At 41.2% G+C, this 20500-nt stretch overlaps 1 protein-coding gene across 1 annotated transcript in view; it reads right to left on the bottom strand.

Annotated features, from left to right (window-relative positions):
* Window positions 1-20500, bottom strand: part of wdr36 (WD repeat domain 36) — a 129752-nt gene that overhangs the window by 25702 nt on the left and 83550 nt on the right. The window contains exons 15-17 of the mRNA XM_069892753.1: window positions 17552-17660; window positions 11230-11309; window positions 10899-11006 (exon numbers count right to left, since the gene is read on the bottom strand). Coding sequence (XP_069748854.1) covers window positions 10899-11006; window positions 11230-11309; window positions 17552-17660 — 297 coding nt within the window. The remainder of the gene's footprint in view (window positions 1-10898; window positions 11007-11229; window positions 11310-17551; window positions 17661-20500) is intronic.

Raw genomic sequence — 20500 nt, 5'->3', positions numbered from 1 at the left:
TGTTGGGTTTTTCCTCCTTTGCCTTTTGTCAGTGAGGTGGGCTCTGCGGTCTTCTTCAAAGGAGGTTGCTGCCCGCCAAACTGTGAGGCGCCAAGATGCACGGTTTGAGGCGTTATCAGCCCACTGGCAGTGGTCAATGTGGCAGGCACCAAGAGATTTCTTTAGGCAGTCCTTGTACCTTTTCTTTGGTGCACCTCTGTCACGGTGGCCAGTGGAAAGCTCGCCATATAACACGATCTTGGGAAGGCGATGGTCCTCCATTCTGGAGACGTGACCCATCCAGCGCAGCTGGATCTTCAGCAGCGTGGACTCGATGCTGTTGACCTCTGCCATCTCGAGTACTTCGACGTTAGGGATGAAAGCGCTCCAATGGATGTAGACGATGGAGCGGAGACAACGCTGGTGGAAGCGTTCTAGGAGCCGTAGGTGGTGCCGGTAGAGGACCCATGATTCGGAGCCGAACAGGAGTGTGGGTATGACAACGGCTCTGTATACGCTTATCTTTGTGAGGTTTTTCAGTTGGTTGTTTTTCCAGACTCTTTTGTGTAGTCTTCCAAAGGCGCTATTTGCCTTGGCATATACATATACTACATATACAGTAGTTATAAAGACACGTGTTGAATGACTGGACTTCTCAGCCATCCCTTCAAAGAAATAGGAACAATAAAGCCATCAAAAATTCAGCCTTGCAGGAGACAAGTTCTGCTTGCGATAGAATACAAATTGCTAACGACAAAATGAGGCAGCATTTGCGAGGAAAAGGAGTTGATATTACAATGACTTTGCTGAGACCCAGCAGACTCAGAATGTATCTGCTCCCAAGTCTGGACACCAGAAAAAAATGTTTGCAACCAGACTACTGTGAAGTGAGTTTGCCTTCTGAGATTCACCTGTCTAAGACAGAGTTCAGATCCCATCATGAGGATAGTTCATTGTTAACTTCTGGGTGCCAATTTTGAAAAATTGTGAGATATAACTCTTCTAAAAGGAAGGCATTATTGCCATTTTAACCCAAATTGATGAAAAGAACTTTGCTGATTTGCTCTTTAGGAACAGCACCATTACCTAGTAACTGCACCTCAAAGTAAAGCAAGGCACAGTTTGCAACCAAAGTAAATTAAACTGATAACCTTTATGCAAAAACAGCAAGATACACTCTACAGAATGAATATGACCAAAACATATTAGCCTGCTTAAAGATGGAGTCTTTTGCTTCTGTCATGTAACAGAAACTGATTTACATATATTGCAAAGTGAATGGAATACTTATGGGTGGGAGACATATCTACTTTTTTTTGCTCGAGCAAATCTTATTACATTAGTGGATTTGGTGTTGAGGAATTTAAAAGGTCAACACAAATACTCTGCCAATTTAGTCTAAGCTAACTCTGAAACCACACCTGTGACCTTTGTTGTGAATCTGAATAAAATATATTGGGTGTGAAAAAAATAATCATTGATTGGAAGAAATTAATTTACTGATTGCACCTTTAACTATCAAGGACCTAAACCCAATGTACATTTCCTCAATTTTATCTCTTCTCCACTTCTATGTTCCTCTTAAAATGCTTAAAATCTTTTATCTCTTCTTTGGTTTGCTATCATAATATTTCTTTAGTATCAATTTTAGTTTCATAATGTTCCTTTGAAGCTTCTCCAGCCATGTTCAGGCTGCTTTATAATTACAATTTATTGTTGCAAGTGCATAGTAAAGGAATTTTAGGAACAATATTAAGACCCTGGAAAAACAGTTTAAGTCAAATAATATAATTTATGACATGAAATTTTCTAAACTATATGTTTTCTCCTCAAACTATCAGCAATCAGGCCAGTGGGGAATTAACTCAGATGCGTTTATTCTCATCTAAAAATACAGAAATGCTGGAGGAACAGCAGGAGGTAAAGATAGATATCCGATATTTTGGACCTGAGCCCTTCGAGGTACGAGTGAAAAGCAAGCAGGCGCCTGAATTAAATTAAAGGATAGAGGGAGGATTACAGAACAATAGCCAAAAGGTGTTAATTGGATATGGACAGGAGATGTGGGGCAGGAATTGGCACCTCGGGATAGATTGGGATGGGGTTGCACTAACAGATACCAGAGAAATTTATGTTAATGCCATCTGGTTGGAGGGTATCCAGATGGGATATTCTCATCTACTCTATTTATCAACCGATTGTTTCAGAACCCAATGAACCAGTTCTCCAGTTAATGGTGCAACATTGCAAACACGCGTATAGACAAATGAAACATGTACACAGATATATAGAACTTTTATATGTGTCTAGCAAACATGTATTAAAAATAAATATTAATAATAGAAACATGGGATATAATCTACAGTAATACAATAATAGTCACACTCAAATGTTCTGCCAAGGAATGGCAATATTTCTAGTGCATTAATTCTGATTTTCTGATAACTCTGCCCCTTTCTCCAAGGGCCATCTTTCATCTTCTGTAAATACTCGTGTAAAAGTTGATCTCATGGAAAAGTTGACCCCCTATTTTTGGGGGAAAAATAATCTGGAATTTTCCATACATCTCATGTAAAAGTCAACCCTAGCCTTGTGCCCCCTCGCAGGCAAGAACTCTCAATGCCCATGATGCAGATTTCCCTCCTGATCCAGGCCACCCACAGACTGGAGCTTCCAACACCTCTTATGACACAGATACTTACTGTGGTCCAAACCTCCCCTGCTACCAAAATCAACCTCAGCAAGGCTGATACCTTGGATACCTCCACTGCTGGATCCCACAGGTTCATCACCACGCGGCATCACTCCTCAACTTTTCCTCTCCCCTCACATATCTCCCTACTTAACCCCATTTCCTCCTTTAAGCTCCCCTTTCTTCCCAACCTCCCTCCCACTGCGCCTTTGTGTTTTTAATCGCAGATTTTTGTGTTTTACTCTTATGGTTTTTATAACTTGACATAAGTCGTGTATGGTAGGATGTGTGTTTTGATACGCAGACTCCATTATTACTTTAATTCACTGCATTTTTGATCTTCATTCATTTAGAGATCATTTGGACTTCTGGTACTGATACAGTATTTTGGATCCTATCAGCCCCTCAAAAGTAGTATCCATGTAGTAGCCAACCCCATAAATGTAGCATTTAAAAAAAGTCTAGAAAATTCGATTTTTACATGAGTTAAAACTGTTATATAATTCACATCAGCAACATTTGAAAACACATCAGAATCAATCTGAACACTAACAAGGTCTATTGCAGCATCTGCTCCCTTGATTTTCTACCATCCTAAATTTACTCACTGCTTTCCTGACATTCCATACTGTACAAAATGATCCCCTCCCTCCCAAACAAAATATGAAGCAATTCCTGCCAGTCCTGCCACAGATTTCAATTCCAAGTCAATATGATCCACCTTGCTAGCCAAATATCTGAGGTTAAATAGATCCTTTCATTTGAGCATCTGTGGATTGGCTGGGCATTTCTTCCAATTCACATGTTCCTCTGTTTGCCATCATTAATCGATCAGCCATGTGGTTTCCTCTACAATTTAATCGCACAACCCTGGTTAAAAAAAAGTGCAATGCTGCCGGAACTGAGGTAACGGCAACAGTGCTCTAACAGGCTCCCACCCTGTTGTGATGCTGACAATCCCATTCAGACTTTAAACAGCCTGTCAGAGAAGCCAAGAGTTTTTTTTATATAAAGCATCCTGTAACCACGGCAGTCTGTGCCCAAGATAGTGGCACCCATTCCGGCTAGCGAACTATGAGGGGTTGCAGACTCCAACAGAGTAGCAAACTGGCGCAGGGCACTAGACATAGGGTAACAACCTCCAGCTGAGAAGGAGAATCCTGGGAGATGGCCCAACAGGAAGGTGACCGTGGCAGCAGACCAGCGAGGTGCTCAGCAGCTGAAGGACCCACGCAGGCTACAGGTAACTTTCAGTCAAGATGCAAACAGGGTGCTGCCAACTTGCAGTCGAAAGACTCACAAGAGACTGCTGGAGACTTGTTCATGGGAACCAGGTTCGAACCAGGATTTGAGATGGTGCTGAGAGCAAGAAGGGCTCCCAAGTGGCCTCGGGCACTGAAAGCTTCCTGATCATTTCAGAGGATTGGATCTGGCACTCCAGTTGCCAATGGATTGAGGAGGAATCTGTGATGCTGCAGTCGTGCGGGAGGTGAATCCATGGACCACAGCGTCTCTGAAGGGAGTTTCTTTTTCTTCTCTTTCTCCTATTATTGGGGACACTGGGCAATGCTCATGTCGACTCTGCGTTTTCAACAGGCAAAAGTTGACATAAATCGTGTATACTCCATCAGTCATTCTCAACAGGGGCCAAATGGCTCCCCCACCTAGGGGCACATTTAAAGGGGGCCACCAACTGAAATCACAATGTTTTTTTACTGTATTTTATGCAGTCGGAAGAAGTATGGAAGAAACCAACTAAACTTGACAGCTTCACAGGCAAGGGACCCATAAACTTTGAGTAGAATCCTAAAGGGAATTAGGCAAATAAAATGGTTGGTGTATATTACCTGGCATCTATGGGGATCACGAATAATTGGATCTGTGAATTTTCCAGTTGACTGAGACTCACTCTTACAATGCCTGACTAATACATCTGCATTAAAAATACACCATTCAAAAGAGAAGACAGTGCAAAATATAATTAGAAAAATTGTAGTCTTTAATTCTGCAAGGTTTAATCAAGTAGGTCCTGCAACTTATAAAATTTAAATTCAAACCCTGGTCGCTGGCTGGCACTGTAACAGCATTGCACTGGCCTCTATACTAACTGTGCTGCTGTCATAATTAACCTGCCCTCCCCCAGGTTTACAGATAAAGCTGTACTAATATACTTAATATTAATAAAAATAAAGACTTACTAGGCATGGATAGGGAGACACTTTGGGTGAGCTGTCCTAGCTACGAGTGGCTTTGATCAGCTCTTCATCCCGGTGTCCTGGCCGGATTCTCGGAGCAACCAGACTCACCTCCATCCAAGTATCCTATCAGGTGCTCGGCAATATCCAACTCACCTCCATGCAAATATCCCGGTCAGGCCTCATCACATCTTCCTTGCACTGACAAACCATCTCACCTCCATCAAGTGCCCTGGTCAGGCCCTCAGTGCAACCCGACTCACCTCAGATTCTCAGGTGTCAGATTTATTGTCAGATATTGTCATATCATATGCAACCCTGAGATTATTTTTCCTCATGGCAAGGCAGAATTACCACATTGCTAGAGCAAAAAAAAACTGTACACAATCTACACGTGAACAAATAAACTAATGTAAACAACTGACTGTGCAATAGAAATCAGAAAAAAAAACTAAGTGCAAAAGTAAGAGTCCTTAAATGAGTCCGTGAGTTTGTCATGGAGGAGTCAGATGGTGGAGGGGTAGCAGCTGTTCCTGAACCTGGTAGTGCAAGTCTTGTGGTTCCTATACCTCTTTTCTGATGGCAGCAGCGAGAACAGAACGTGTTCTGGGAGGTGTGGATCCTTGATGATTGCTGGTTTCTGATGGCAGTGTTCTCAATATTGGGAAGGGATTTGGCTGTGATGTCCTGGGCTATGTCCATTACCTTTTGCAGGGCTTTTATGCTCAGGAGTATTGCTGTCCCCATACGAGGCGGTGCTGCAGCCAGTCAGCACAGTTTTCAACACAGGTCTGTAAAAATTTGCCACTGTTTCCAATGTCTTACCAAAGCTCTGCAAACACCTGATGAAGTAGAGGTGTTGACGTCCTTTCTTCACCATGCCATTAATGTGTTGGCTCCAAGATAGCGACTCCCCAGAATTTAAATGTGCTCACATTCTCCACCTCTGATCCCCCAATGATCACTGGATCTGTTTTTCCCTTCCTGAAGTCAACAATCAGCTCCTTGGATTTAGTGACATTGAGTGTGAGGTTGCTGTACCGTTCAGCCATATTTTCAATCTCCCTCCTGTGTGCTGACTCATCACCACTTTTTATACAACCCACTACTGTGGTATCGTCAGCGAATTTGTAAATGGTGTTGCTGTCTCGAGCCACACAGTCATAGGTGTAAAATGAGAAGGGCAGAGGGCCAAGAACACAGCCCTGTAGAGCTCTGGTACTGATGGAAATTGTGGAGATGTTCTTATCAATCCTCACATTGCCACAGGAAATCAAGGATTTTCTTTTGTCACAGGAAATCAAGGATCCAATTGCATAGTGGGGTGTCTTAAGTTCGCTGATCAGTTTTGAGGGATTGATGGTGTTAAATGCTGAACTGTAGTCGATAAAGAGCATCCTGATGTATGCATCTTTGCTGTCCAGGTGTTCCAGGCCTTTGTGTAGAGCCAATGAGATAGCATCAGCAGGTGCACCTGTTGCTACAATAGGCAAATTGGAACAGATCCACGTTGCTACTCAGACAGGAGCTGATATCCTTCAATGCCAGACTTTCAAAATACCATCAATGTTGATGTGAGTGCCACTGGTCAACAGCCATTTAGGAAGGTTACCACTCTTTACTTGGGCTCCAGTAAAATTGACGACTGTTTGAAACAGATGGGTACCACACCCTGCTGGAGTGAAATGTTGAAGATATTTGTGAATACGTTGGTAAGTTGGTCAACACAGAGCTTTAATACTCAGCCGGGCACTGAGTCTTGGACTGGATGCTTTCCTTAGATTCACTCTCCCAAAGACAGTTCACAAGTCATTCTCAGATAGAAGAGGATCATCAAGGGACAAGGGAGGGCACAGTGTTGGTTCTTTCTTGTTCTTGTAGTCGAATTTGGCATTGAGTTCATCTGGGAGTGAAGCTTTGCTGTCTCCTCCTGCACTGTATTTTGATTTATAGCAGGTTACGTCATTTTGGCCCTGTCACAGCTATCAGGTATACCTCGTGGTTTCCATTTTCATCCATAAACTCAACTTTGCCAGGGAGATGGCTTTCCGTAGGTCATACCTCCTCCTTCTGTAATGATCTGAATCTCCGGACTGGAATGTCTGTGATCTGGCTCTCAGCAGGTTCGAGATTTCATTGTGCAGCCAGGGCCTCGGCACAACCCGATCACCTCCACACCAGTGCCCTGGTCAGGCCCTTGGAGCAACCAGGCTCACCTCCACACCAGTGCCCTGGTCAGGCCCTCGGCGCAACCCAACTAACCTCCACACCAGTGCCATGGTCAGGCCCTCAGCACAACCTGACTCACCTCCACACCAATGCTCTGGTCAGGCCCTCAGCACAACCTGACTCCCCTCCACCCCGCAAGCGTCCCGGTCAGGAATCAGTGCAACACGACTTACCTCCACGCAAGTATCCCGGTCGGGACTCATCGCACCTTTCTTGAGCTGATAACCCATCAAAAAGAATGTGTGCACATTGAGTGGCATTGCCCATTCAGCAGGGCAAATCTGCATGTGTCCAACGAAGTCTCAGCGGTCCCCCATGGGGTGCTATCCGCCCAGGCTTATTTATTATCAAACATTTCTTTATTTCCTCTGGATTTGTTGTGGGTTTGAGTTTGCAGTTGATTAAATGCTGGATAATGGATATTTTACTGTACCTATTTATTTTTAATTACATGACATTAAAAGGAAACAAGTTTTTTTTGATTTAGACATACAGCATGTTAACAGGCCCTTTTGGCCCACATGCCCATGCCGTCCAATTGACCTACATCCCCCCAGTACAATTTAAATAGTGGGAGGAACTGGAGTCCCCAGGGAAAACCAATGCAGACACGGGGGGGAACATACAGAGAGATTGGGATTTGAACCCCGGAGCCGATCGCTGGTGCTGTAGCAGCGTTGAGCCTAACCACTATGCTAACCATGTTCTTTAGCTTCCTCCCCACAATCTCTGCAAATTGAAATTAATTTGATGTCTATTTTCCAATTCCTTTAAAGGGATTTTCAACTGAAATGCCAATTGCTTATTTTAGTTAGATAATATTTGGATTCAGACACCAGCATGGTAACAGGCCCTTTTGGCCCATGAACCTGTGCCGCCCCATTGACCTACAACCCCAGTACGTGTTGAACGTTGGGAGAAAACCCACGCAGACACAGGGAGAATGTACAAACTCCTTCCAGCAGTGCTGGATTTGAACCCTGGTTGCTAGCACTACGACAGCGTTGCACAAACCGCTACGCTAACCACACCGCCGCTAAATCATCTTATCATAAGGGCGGTACGGTTGGCATAGCGGTTCAGGCAACACTGTCACAATGCCAGCTATCAAGACCGTGATTTGATTCCAGCACTGTCTGGAAGGAGTGTGCATGTTCTCCCTGTGTCTGAATGGGTTTTACCCGGGGGGCTCCCGTTTTCTCCCGCCGTTCAAAACATACCAGGGGTTGTACGTTAATTGGGTTCATGGGCAGAAATGGCCTCATACCATTGTTCCCTCTAAGTTGTGCACATGCACACATGTTTTGCAACCAGCAGACAAAAGAAATTAATGTGCACACAAAAGGTTAGTTATCCAAAACAATGTAGTAATTAAGATTAGTTAAAATCTCAACTAAATACGTTACTTCTTAGAATACAATCATACTTGTGTTATATTAAAATATGCCAATACAGTCTTATTATGGCTGTGCCATAATTATCTTAAAACAATTTCAAGTGTACATTCGCACAAGCATTCAATGCACACATACTTTTGTCACAGGAAAAAATTTGCACAAGATTTTTGCACACACTGCTAAAAACTAAAGGGAACATTGCCTGTTACCACACTGCCTGTCCAACAAAAAGTGATGCTAAGTTGCTTTGGGTTTCCAGCATTTTTAATTTTTTTTATTATTCCTTTCAAAAGAATTTCATTTGTGACCTAGCAATAAACCGTTGACCAATTATCAAGTCCAGTTACTTTAATTTCCAGATTCCTATACTGTACATCCCTCGCTATAGTGGCACACATTTGCAAATGCAACTCTCATATATGCCTTTGTTACGTTCAACATAACAATTATCCCAAGTATCTTCTGTTATTCTACCCAAATTACACCCTCAATAATGAGCTGGAAATTCTATTATTGGATACCCAAAAGCACCAAGTCCTGTTCACCATGAGGCACTGTACATAATAACTTTCTGTTCTCCAACAAGTTTTATTTTTAAAAAGGCATCTATTTTCAAATTCAGCCATAACCTCACCTTTGAGCACTAAAAAAACTTGCATCTTGCTTTCAGAAGTCATCTATGCTGAACTTCACATCCCATCTACTTCAACTCCCCATTAAAACTACGATTTAGAATCTCAAAATCCTTACCACATGGAAGTACGTTCAAGCCTAAGCAGGCTATCAAAGGAACCCAGTCTGTCCTCTGGAAACAAACTGCCTGGAGAACTCAGTAGGCCAAATGGATCATTGTTTTGGGTTGATACTATAGTCTGATGCAGGGTCTCAACTAAACATATGGACCATCCCTTTGCCTCTATGGATGCTGTTGGACATACCAAATGCCTTCAGGTTTGTTTTTTTTTTGCTATAGATTCCAGCATCTGCTGTCTCATGTCTCTTATCCAATTCTCTCATTTGCTTACACCCCTGTATTTTTCCCCCCTCTGCATGCAATTCCCTTCCCTATCAATCAGCAAACTCCAAACCATTAGTACTTGCAGCATTGCTTTCTTTCCCCCCCAATCACCTTAAAATTTATGAACAGTATTTCTCAATCCCAACGTCAATGGCAAGGCTCTCCTTACATAATTTGCGTGGATGCCTGTTGATATCGAACATTAGCATATTTGCTCTAAGGAAAATAATCTATTCGAGTGACATCATACCAATCTTTGGCCAATTTACTCATGGTATCTTCATATGCTTCACACTTGAAATGGTGTCTTACGCAGCAAAATCTCTCTCTCTCTCTCTCTCTCTCGAGAAAAATCAGTGAACATAGCATCAATTCAGGAAAATGCTACCCTCAGTTTACTGGCCCAATACATCAGGTAGTAAAATGTCAAATTTTATTTAATCATCCACTAAGTATTATGAATTCTTATATTGCATTGAAGTGTTAAACACATACAAGTTATTGGAATGTATATATGTTATTCATAACTATTCCTCATAGGTTTTGTGGAATGTGATACAGTACATTTCCCCATATCTAAAAAGATTGGGACTGGACAGTTTTTGATTATTGGATTTTTTTCAGTTAATGGAACAAAATCGAAAAAATCCCCAAAACAGAACAGTAGCATCATCTGCCACTGATCTCCGACACCTCCACACTATCACCACCGATCCCCAACACCTGCCCAGGGTCCCCGCTCCTGCCTGGCAGCCAGCTGTCCTTGATGATGCTGGGACAGCGAAGAACCAAGTACAGTGGAGGGTTAAGAAAAAATGGAAAGAGCGAGGAGAGGGAGTGACCTGAAACTAAGACAATCACCATTCTAATTCCTCCCCAAGCGCTTCCTGACCCGCTGACTTCCTCCAGACGCTCACTGATGGCTCGAGATTCCAGCCTGTTTCTCTGAGCCAACATCCAGCTGTTCAGCATTAGTCTTTCCAGCTAGTTCTGAGCTCTGTTGTTACCAAACTGGCACCAACAGAGCATCAGAGCCTCACATGGGCAAGTCAGGTGATCATTTCTTTTCAACTAGTGGCTTCATGTCAGCACCAAAGTTTGGTTAATTGAACTTTGCAGTTAACAGAATTTCAGATATGGGGAAAACATACAGTAGCATAATTTCACCTTTGAGTGTACCTGATTAATTACGCTGAATGGAAAACTAATTTTGTCTTCAAAATACAAGTACTTTTATCACTTTCAATTGCAAGTAGCATCTCATGTAACCTCTTAACAAACAATAAATAAAAATAAGTAATCCTTGGGAAAATTAACATTTCAATGTGTCTGGAGAAATATTAGCAAATGACTAATACTATATATTTGGTTGTAAAAACTACACATACCAGAGGTATATTCCCAAGTTATCAACATGAGCTGTAGCAAGAAAATCTCCAGTGGGAGACATGGTAATACTGACAGCCGCCGAATCAAGCAAAAAGCAGTCTATTAGGCTGTGAAGAAAGAGAGGAAAAAAAGAACCAAATTAAAACGTTTAAAATAACACTTTATTTGTAACTCGTGCAATGCCCACGATGTATTACAAAAGAAGGCAAAAAAGCATCAACCATAAATTTTTCGGAGACCTGCAGTTTACCAAAATTAAAAGATTTTTGCACAATAGAACAAGAAAGCAACAAAATGCCCTTCCCACATTATTTGCATATTGCAACATACCAGCCTGATGGGAGATCCCAGGTCCTGATCGTACAGTCCATTGAAGCTGTAATTAGCCACCGACCATCTGGACTAAAAGCCTTAAAAAAGTTATGTGGATAATACCATTACTATGTTGTATTTAATACATATACAACATTTTATTAATTTCAATTAGAAAACTATTACCTATTAACATCTACCATGCTCTTTCAATGGAGTAAATTTTTGACTAACTGGCAATATCATTGGTAACTTGGCCATTTTGGTATCAAAGTGTCCATTACATTTTTACTATTGTGAAAGTGAAAGTTCTGGGGTGACAGCAGTCTTGATTGTGAAGCCGCAAAGAAATTCACCATCTTATCCTGAAAATTATTCAGCATTGTAAAGAAAGCAAAGTCAGCACCTCTACTTCCTGAGGAGATTGTAGAGGTTTGGTATGACATCAGAAACCCTAGCTAATTTTTATAAATGTGTGGTGGAAAGTGTGCTGACTGGCTGCATCACGGTCTGGTCTGGGGACACCAATACCCGAGTGTAAAGCTCATGGACACAGCCCAGGACATCATAGGCAAAACCCTTTCCAACATCAAGAACATCTACATGGAATGCTGCCGGCAGAGAGCATCCATCATCAAGGATCTGCTCCACCTAGCATTCGCTCTGTTCTCACTTCTGTCATCAGGAAAGAGGTAAAGGTGCCACAAGACTCGCACCACCAGATTCAGGAACAGCTGCTACCCCTCTGCCATCAGACTCCTCAACAACAAACTCAATCAGGGACTCATTTAACAATTCTTATTTGTGCACTTTATTTTTTTTCCTCTCTGTATTGCTCTGCATTTCTTTATTTATTTAGATGTGTATGTTGAATACAGTTATTTTGGTACTGCCAATAAGTAGTAATTCTGCCTCACTCAGGAAAAAAGAATCTCAGGGTTGTATGATTTCATGCATGTACCCTGTCAATAAATCTGAAATAATTAAAAGTAAATTCTGCGTGGAGGACATAATAAAACAACGTACCCCATATCAACAGTTCAATACTATTTTATTGCTTTGTAAGGTCATTGAGAACTTACTTATAAGCAAAGCCATTCAAAGTAACAACGGAGTTTTACTGCAAGAAAGTCCACCTAGTGGACACTTAAAGAGGCTGGCTTCCTTGTCACATTATCTTACAACTACCGGTACTTATTTTTATAAAACTGGCAATTAAACAATTCATCAAAAGCAGGGTCAAAGCAATATGTTTAGTCAACTATCCTGTCCCACAGTCCTTACCAGAATTACTCCTAAAACTTATGTCCAGTTAAAACGTCTTGTATTCCTCTGGTTCCTGACCTGAAATTACCTCCAAAACTATTTTGACACATGCCTAGCCATCTGTCTAGTCAAACATTTGTCAATCATTGCTTTGTGAGATTCAACAGTTCCATTCATAAGGTGCAATCAGTTCCTGTGGCCCCACCACATACAACATGTATCCGATTATACTATTGTTAAGATAAATATTCAAATGTCTTTTCTCTCTGGAACCACATAATTTACAAAAATTAAGGAAAGCCCAGTTGTTAGAACACCTTAGGGGAAGGGAGAAAACACTCTTGTTTCTATTTTCTCTAAATCTTAATTCACAGTTCTCCCGGTTTGGTCTGACCCAGAGACATGGAGACTGCAACTGTGTACTATGCTGTGCCCATTTTTCATCCATAAGCATGGCATACCCAGGTACCAATCAGTTCATAAACTAGATGGAGGTGCTGACAGCTATCTGGGATCTGCTAGTTTGTACCCTGTATTTCAGCTTGCTCAGAATGTCCTGAACACATACAATCTCCAATTGTGTGCACCACATAATTAAGTCCAGTAATGGTTTCTGACCAAACTAGGCTGAGGGGAAAGATACCGTATACTCCATTGCATAGGACGACCCCAGAATTGGTTTTGAATGACAGATACCTTTTGTATAAAATGGTCCCCCCTCCCTAAAAAAAATCTGGCATTTACTGCTGACCAGTGGGTGCTGTTAAAAGCAAATCACAATATTTTAATAACAAATCATCATTTAAAGGTTTAAGTTTTATTTGGATATTTTAAAACAAACCAGGGCCGGCTCCTGTTACAGGCAGTTTAAAGCCTATATAGAGTTGAGTCAACAGTGGTTGGATCAGGCTGATGGACCCTGCAGAGGAGCACTGAGACTTCACAAATAACTAACAGGGCATCTGCAGGATTGTGTCGGTGCCAGCAAGAAGATTGCAGCAATGTGATTGCGTCGGTGCCAGCAGGAAGATTGCAGCAATCTTGTGACATCATCATCAAGTTAAGAATTTTAGATTCAACATGATGATGCTGATTTTAAGGTGAAAATTTTAAGTTTTGAGGATTGTCCTATATAATGGCAAATACGGTATGCTTCATTTAAAAGCCTCTCAATTTTAAAATGATCATTGAGAATAAACATAACCTCTTCATTTGATAGCAGCTATACATTGAAATGTTAAGTTAATCTAAGTAGTGTGATGCTTATTTTTCATTTACAATGTAATATCTTTAAATAACCTAGAATTTAACAATGTAATTTTAAATATCAATGTTTTCAAATGTCTTCAATCATCAAATATATTTACAGACCATGGAAAAGACCCTACGACAGCATGTCTATGAGGCAGCTATCTTTGCAGCCTGGACACAGGTCCTTATTTTTTGGCACCCTAGCTTGTCATCACCTCTCGACTACTTGATCTCATGAGATATGGTAAGAACCACAGGACTGCATTCTTAGCCCCCTGTTCTACTCACATAACACCTACAACTCTGTGGCTCAGTTAGACAATAACACCGTCTACAAATTTGGTGACGATACAAAGGTAGTGGGTTGTATAAAGGAGGGGAATGAGTCAGCACAAAGGATGGAGATTGAAAACTTGGCTGAATGGTGCACCATTATAACCTTCCCCTCAATGTCACCAAAACAAAGGAGTCGACTGTTGACTTCAGGAAAGGAAAGCAAGAGGTAATACAATCCAGTGATCATTGGGGGAGGTAAAACCCTCCTCAAGGTAGTGGACACAGCCCAGGTGATCACAGGCAAAACCCACCCCACTATTGAGTAATCTATAGGGAATGCTGCCGTCAGAGAGCAGCAGCAATCATCAAGGATCCACACCACACATCACGCGCTCTGTTCTCGTTGCCGCCATCAGGAAAGAGGTACAGGTGCCACAAGGCTCACATCACCAGGTTCAGGCACAGCTGCTACCCCTCTACCATCAGACTCCACAACGACAAACTCAGACTCATTTAAGGACTCTTACGTGTACACTTCATTGATTTTCATTTTGTTCTCTCTGTATTGCAGTCAGTTTGTTTACATTTGTTATCTGTTTACACCTCCTTCTTTGTTTATATGTTTTATGCTGGGTACAGTTTATTTTTTGTACTACCCACAGGAAAAAGGAGTCTAAGGGTTGTAGGCGATGTCATATATGTACTGTGACAGAGTATATAGATATGTTTCTTGGAGATAAATTGGGAAAGGTTTGTTACTGTAGGTCACATATAAACACTTTAAAACAAATCTTATTTGAAATACTAGAGCTCTGCTAATGTTTGTCGGAGCCGCTTTCTGTCTGGAAGGGAGCTTGCTGTTCTAGGAGGGTCATGTGGTTTTGCTCGGGGTGGGGGGGGGGGGGGGGAGAGAGAGAATGAAAGAAAGAATTTTTACAGTGTTACAGCCAGCAACAGCAGGACAAGCTGGCAAGCTTGTGGAAAACCCCATTTGGAAGACGAGTTGTGAGTTATTGGTTCAGCCTGGTCAAAGCCCATGTGCTTCATGCAAGAGAAGAGGACTGGCTATCTAAGGTTCACTTGAAATAAGAGAAACAAAAAGGAATTCTGTGGTGACCTGAATGAAAGAGGTTATCATTTGGAAAACTCTGATGGGGCAAGTTTCGTCAGCAAGACACTGAAATGGCTGATTAAAAAGAAATCAGTTGTGGAAGTCCTGGAACAACAAATCTCTCTGAAAATCAACAAGAACCTTTCTGAGCAGTAACAATTTACCTTTCAAGCACCAAAGCCTGGTGAACTTTATAAATGCCAAATTCTGTGCACAGTATAAGAAATGCCTGCAACCAGTGAACTTGGAGGAATGAGAAGTGAGATTGGACTGTGAACCAAAGAACTTTTCTGAATTTACACACACATCACATACACACACACTTAGAATTAGAAGGGGATTAAGTTAGGTTAGTTAAGTCAATCGTGATAAGTTAAAATTTTATTTTATTTTCATGTTTAAAAGATAATTAAAAGCAACTTTTGTTTAAATAACCATTTGTCTTGGCAGATATCTATTGCTGCTGGGTTTATGGGTCCTCTGGGCTCGTAACAGGACTCTTGACAATAAATCTGAAATCTGAATCTGAGATAGCCATAAAAAGCAAGTGCAACTATAGACATTCCACAGGACACAAAATTAAGACCATGTCAGACTGACCCAATCCAACCAACATGATGCAAAACCCAAATTCTATGGTGTAAGTTGGCACTCCAATTAATTAATAAATAATATTTTGGACAGTTAACAATTGGCATTTTTCAGAGCAAGCTCCAGTTTACCATAAGTACACAAGAAATATGATAGTAAATCATGGCAATGATTTAAGTGAATCAATGCACTATGGAAGGTCAAACATGAAGGAGGTGCACGTGGTTAATGGCAGGAGTATTAGCAGTATGGAGGAACAGAGGGATCTTGCAGTCCAAGTCCACACATCTCTCAAGATTGCCATCAAGTTGATAGAGTGGTTAAAAAGGCATAGGGTGTGCTGGCCTTCATTAGTCAGGGAACGGAGTTCAAAAGAGCCGTAATGTTGCAAATCTATAAAACTCTGATTAAACCACACTTAAGCGAGTATTGTATTTAGTCTAACCATCTCATAAGGATGTGAAACCTTGAAATAGGGACAGAGGAGATTACCGGGATGTTGCCTGGATTGGATAACATGTCTTAAGTAGAAAGGTTGACTGAGCTGGGACATTTCTCTTTCTTAGCACAACAGATGTCGAGAGATGGCTTAATAGAGGTGAACAAGAGGCATAGATAGGGTGGACAGCCAGCACCTCCCCCCCCACCCCCTCCATGGCAACAAAGCTCAATACCAGACGACATCAATTTAAGGTGAGTGGAGGAAAGTAAACAGAGTGGCGAGTACCATTGCAGGAGCTTGATACAATGGCGTTATTTAAAACACTTTTGGATTTGCACACTGATGCAAGAAAAAAAAAGGATTACAGGCTGCAAAGTTGGGAAGGGTTAGATTGGGGGGTGGTCAATAACAACATCAAGTGCTGAGTAGCCTGTACTGTTCTAAGTCTTGAACTCATACCAAATGACCCATTGCAGCCCCCTTCAATAGAAAATTCCAAAGATCTGTCACTCTAGAGAAAGACATTTTTTCCTCTTCTCCATCCTGAATGGCCACCTACTTATTATCACCCTGGATCCGGTCACCCAAGCCACAGGAAATCTACTTGTCAACCTCCTTAAGAATTTTGTCTACTTCAGTGAGATCACCTATTTGCCAAAATTCAATTGAGCATAGGCTCAGTCATTTAATCTCATTTCAGAAGAGGATTCCCACATCTGAGGAAGTTAGTATAGTGAAGCTTTGCATCAATCCTACAACTGCAAGAATAGCCTGCCTCATGTAAGGACATCAGATATTGCAGACTCTTCCACATGCAATCTCACCAAGGCTTTATATAACTGAACCAAGACATCTCTATCCCTGTGCTCAAATTCCCTCGTATGAAAAACCAAAATGCTGTTTGCCTTCTCACTGGCTTGCTGAACCTACAAATTAACACTGGACACCTTCACCTTTCCATCTCCAACATCACTTTAAGGAAAAAAAAACTATTTTCTAACAAGTATGGCTTTTCCATCTGCCTCGTCCTCCTCACACCCCATTGCATCATCAAATATGATATTGTGCACTATCTCCTCTTTCAAAACCTCTTGATATTAGATCATGAACAGTAAGGCTCCAGCAATGATTCCTGCCGCACCCCACTGGTCACACCGCCCACCCTGAAAATGTCCATTCATTCCTACTTGCTGCAGGAACATCAATTTAAGAGGGAAGCATGGCTGGAAAATTCATTGTCATTATTCTGCCCACTCTCTACAGTGATATGACTTAATTAAATTGAAATATAACACTTACTGACTAAAATAGAGCAAAGTGATATTTTAAGCAATGAATATTTGTCAAGAATGTTAGAAAATACTCTCATAAATCAAATGCAATTTGATTTCAAAATATCATACCATATCATTTATTTGATTCTGATGTCCGATGAATCTTCTCACAAATTTTCTTGTTTCACTGTCCAGAACTGCTATCCTGAAATCATCCATAGCAAGAGCCAACATGCCACTGGTAGAAAGGATTAAATATTCATTTCAGAAAAGTAATTTGTAAAATAAAAGTTATCTATTGTGATGCCTTGAAATCCTTAAATCTTAAAAGTAAAATGCAATGCTCATCTGTGACATCTCTAAATGGAGTTGTCTATAGGCCACAACTCAGCAGTTATAAGTAGGGAAATTAACTACAAAGCAACAAAGATATCAAAATATTAATAAACAAACTGCTGGAGGAACTTAGCTGTCAGGCAGCATCTGTGGAGGCAGAGGAATGGTCAACTTTTTTGGAATAGCGACCCTAGATCTACAATTTCATATGTCACCAAAATAGCTTACGTTTTTGGAGCAGCCATGAGACTGGCTGCCGAGAGGTCCACATGATGCAAGTACTGAGGCTTTGGAGTGGGGACTGTAGTTTTGGTGGTTTAGAGATGGCAGTTACGACAGCTTTGTGCTCCTCCTGCACAACAATAACTGCAGCTGCAGACTAATCACATTGACTAGCTCAAGTTGTAGCTGGACTTGTTCAGAAATAAGCAAGATACTGAAAGCATCATAGAAGTGTGGTGGACACATCTAAGCTAAAGTCAGCAGGTGCTTAGTTGACTATTAGAAAAGGAAGAGGGTGGGAAAGGAGTGCAGGATTCCCCTGTAGCTATTGTCCTCCATAATAAAAATATCATTTCGATATTGTTGAGATCATCTTTCAGAGGACAGGAACGACACACACACCGGAATGAAGTGCCCAGGTTAGTGGTTAAGGCTGATACAGTATGGACATTTAAAAACTAAGATGTAAGAAAAATAAGGTTATGGACAATGAGGGCAGGAAAGGTTAGAATGATCATACAGTAGTTTATTTGGGACAGCACCATATTGTGTACTCAATATGCTATGCTATGTTAAAAAGCAGAATCTCAAAGGTCTGGATTACTCCGAATATCAAATGGTACTGAGGATAGGAATACGAAGATAAGGTGGATAAGACAATAGATTTAGGAAACGAAAACAGGAAGGGCTCATGAGATTTGTATTGTAGCCAGCAAGGAACTTAAAAGATTTTGCTTCAGTATTCACAAGAGTAAAGGACCTTAGTCAAGGCAAGTTCAGAATAGAACAAGCTTGTGTGCAAGACTATGTTGAGATTAGGAAAGAGGAAGTGCTGGATCTTCTTTGAAAAAATGACTAATCCCTAGGGCCAGACGAGATACAAACACAGAAATGCTGGAGGAACTCAGCAGGTCTCACAGCATTCAAAGGAGGTAAAGGTATATTACCAACGTTTTGGGCCTGAGTCCTTCTTCAAGGTATAACCAAAAAACATGGAAGGCACCTGAATAAAGACTGACGAATGGCCAGTGGAGGATTCCAGACCAACAGTCAAAATGTGTTAATTCGTTAATTCGATGTGATAAAAGGGGAGAATTGATGAGATCCAATTTGCGGATAGGAGACAAAAGAGGAAATTGCAAAAGAAATTAATGAAGGTAGGGCAGTAGATGTGGTGTGTATGGATTTTAGCAAGGTCCCCATGAGAGACTTGTTCAGAAAGTCATGAGGCATAGGATTCATGGAACCTTGGCTGGGGGGGGGGATTTCAGAATTGGCTTGCCTGTAGAAAGCAGAGTAATAGTGGATGAAAAGTAGTGGGCAGGAGGATTTGATAAGTGTGTCTATGAAATTTCCCCATATGTAGAAAGCCTTATGGAGAGGGTGCAAAATTTGACCTTCTATTGGGAATTGAGGCTGGGCAAGTGGCTGCAGAATCAGTGGGTTGGGGGGTGGGGGAAGAGAGAGAACAATAAAAATCAATTGTTTTTTTTTTAAATGGTGGGTGGTGGTTTCTAGTATGCACTACAGGCATCGGCGCTTGGATGCATGAATTATCTAGTTGAAGAAATCAAATGCAATATTTCAAAGTTTGTTGACAATATAAAACTGAGTGGGCTGGTAATTTGTGGTGGAGCATAAAGGCTTCTAAATAATTTAGACAAGTGGATTGAGTGGGGAAATAATGGCAGACGTATCAACATGTGCATAACTGACAAGTTATCCCTTGCATAGGAAAAATCAAAGGCAGAGTTTTATTCAAACGTAGTAAATGATTAAGATTGAGAAATGTTAATATACAAAAACTCCTGGGTTTTCATGTATGAACAAAAGATATCAAGTGACCAGGAGAGCACAGTCTCATAGTCTTATGATGAAATGGTGGAACAGAAGAGTCAAATGGCCTAACTGCCCTATTTTGTAAGTTTTTGTGTCCATTGCCATAATGCAGCTCAGTATATCATACATATCCTTCTCCCCTGCATTGACCCCCCTCAAAGGCTTAGAAAAGTAATTACGGCTCAACCAACTCCAGTCACACACACTTCATCTGCCATTTCCTTGTTTCCCATTACCACTCCTCTAATGGTCCAATCTCCACTCTTGCTTCTCTTTTACTCTTTGTATATCTGAAAAAAAAAACTTCTGGTAGGTTACTGGCAAGATTACCTTCATATTTCATAAAATTCTCCCATTCTTTTTAGCTTTTTGTCAGACTGTGTGCCCTCTTTTATTCTTTTAGTTAATTTGCCTAACTTTTCCCTGAGAATGCTTCTCCATTGGGATGAATTCATCCTGTCTTTCGAATTATCTCCAGAAACTCCTGCCACTGTCACTCAAAGTTCCCTGCTAGCACCCCTTCCAATCAACCTTTAATCATTTGTAACACTGACACATCTGACTTTAGCCTCTCCCTCTGAAACTGCAGACTTCTGGGACATCAGTTAATTTCCTGGGCACTCCTCTAAATTTATGTAACTAAGCATGTGTATCCGAATATCAAGGTAACTTGCCAACAAG

This window comes from Narcine bancroftii, chromosome 1, assembly GCF_036971445.1.
Source record: "Narcine bancroftii isolate sNarBan1 chromosome 1, sNarBan1.hap1, whole genome shotgun sequence".
Classification (NCBI taxonomy): Eukaryota; Metazoa; Chordata; class Chondrichthyes; order Torpediniformes; family Narcinidae; genus Narcine; species Narcine bancroftii.
This window is presented reverse-complemented; position numbering and strand designations above follow the sequence as displayed.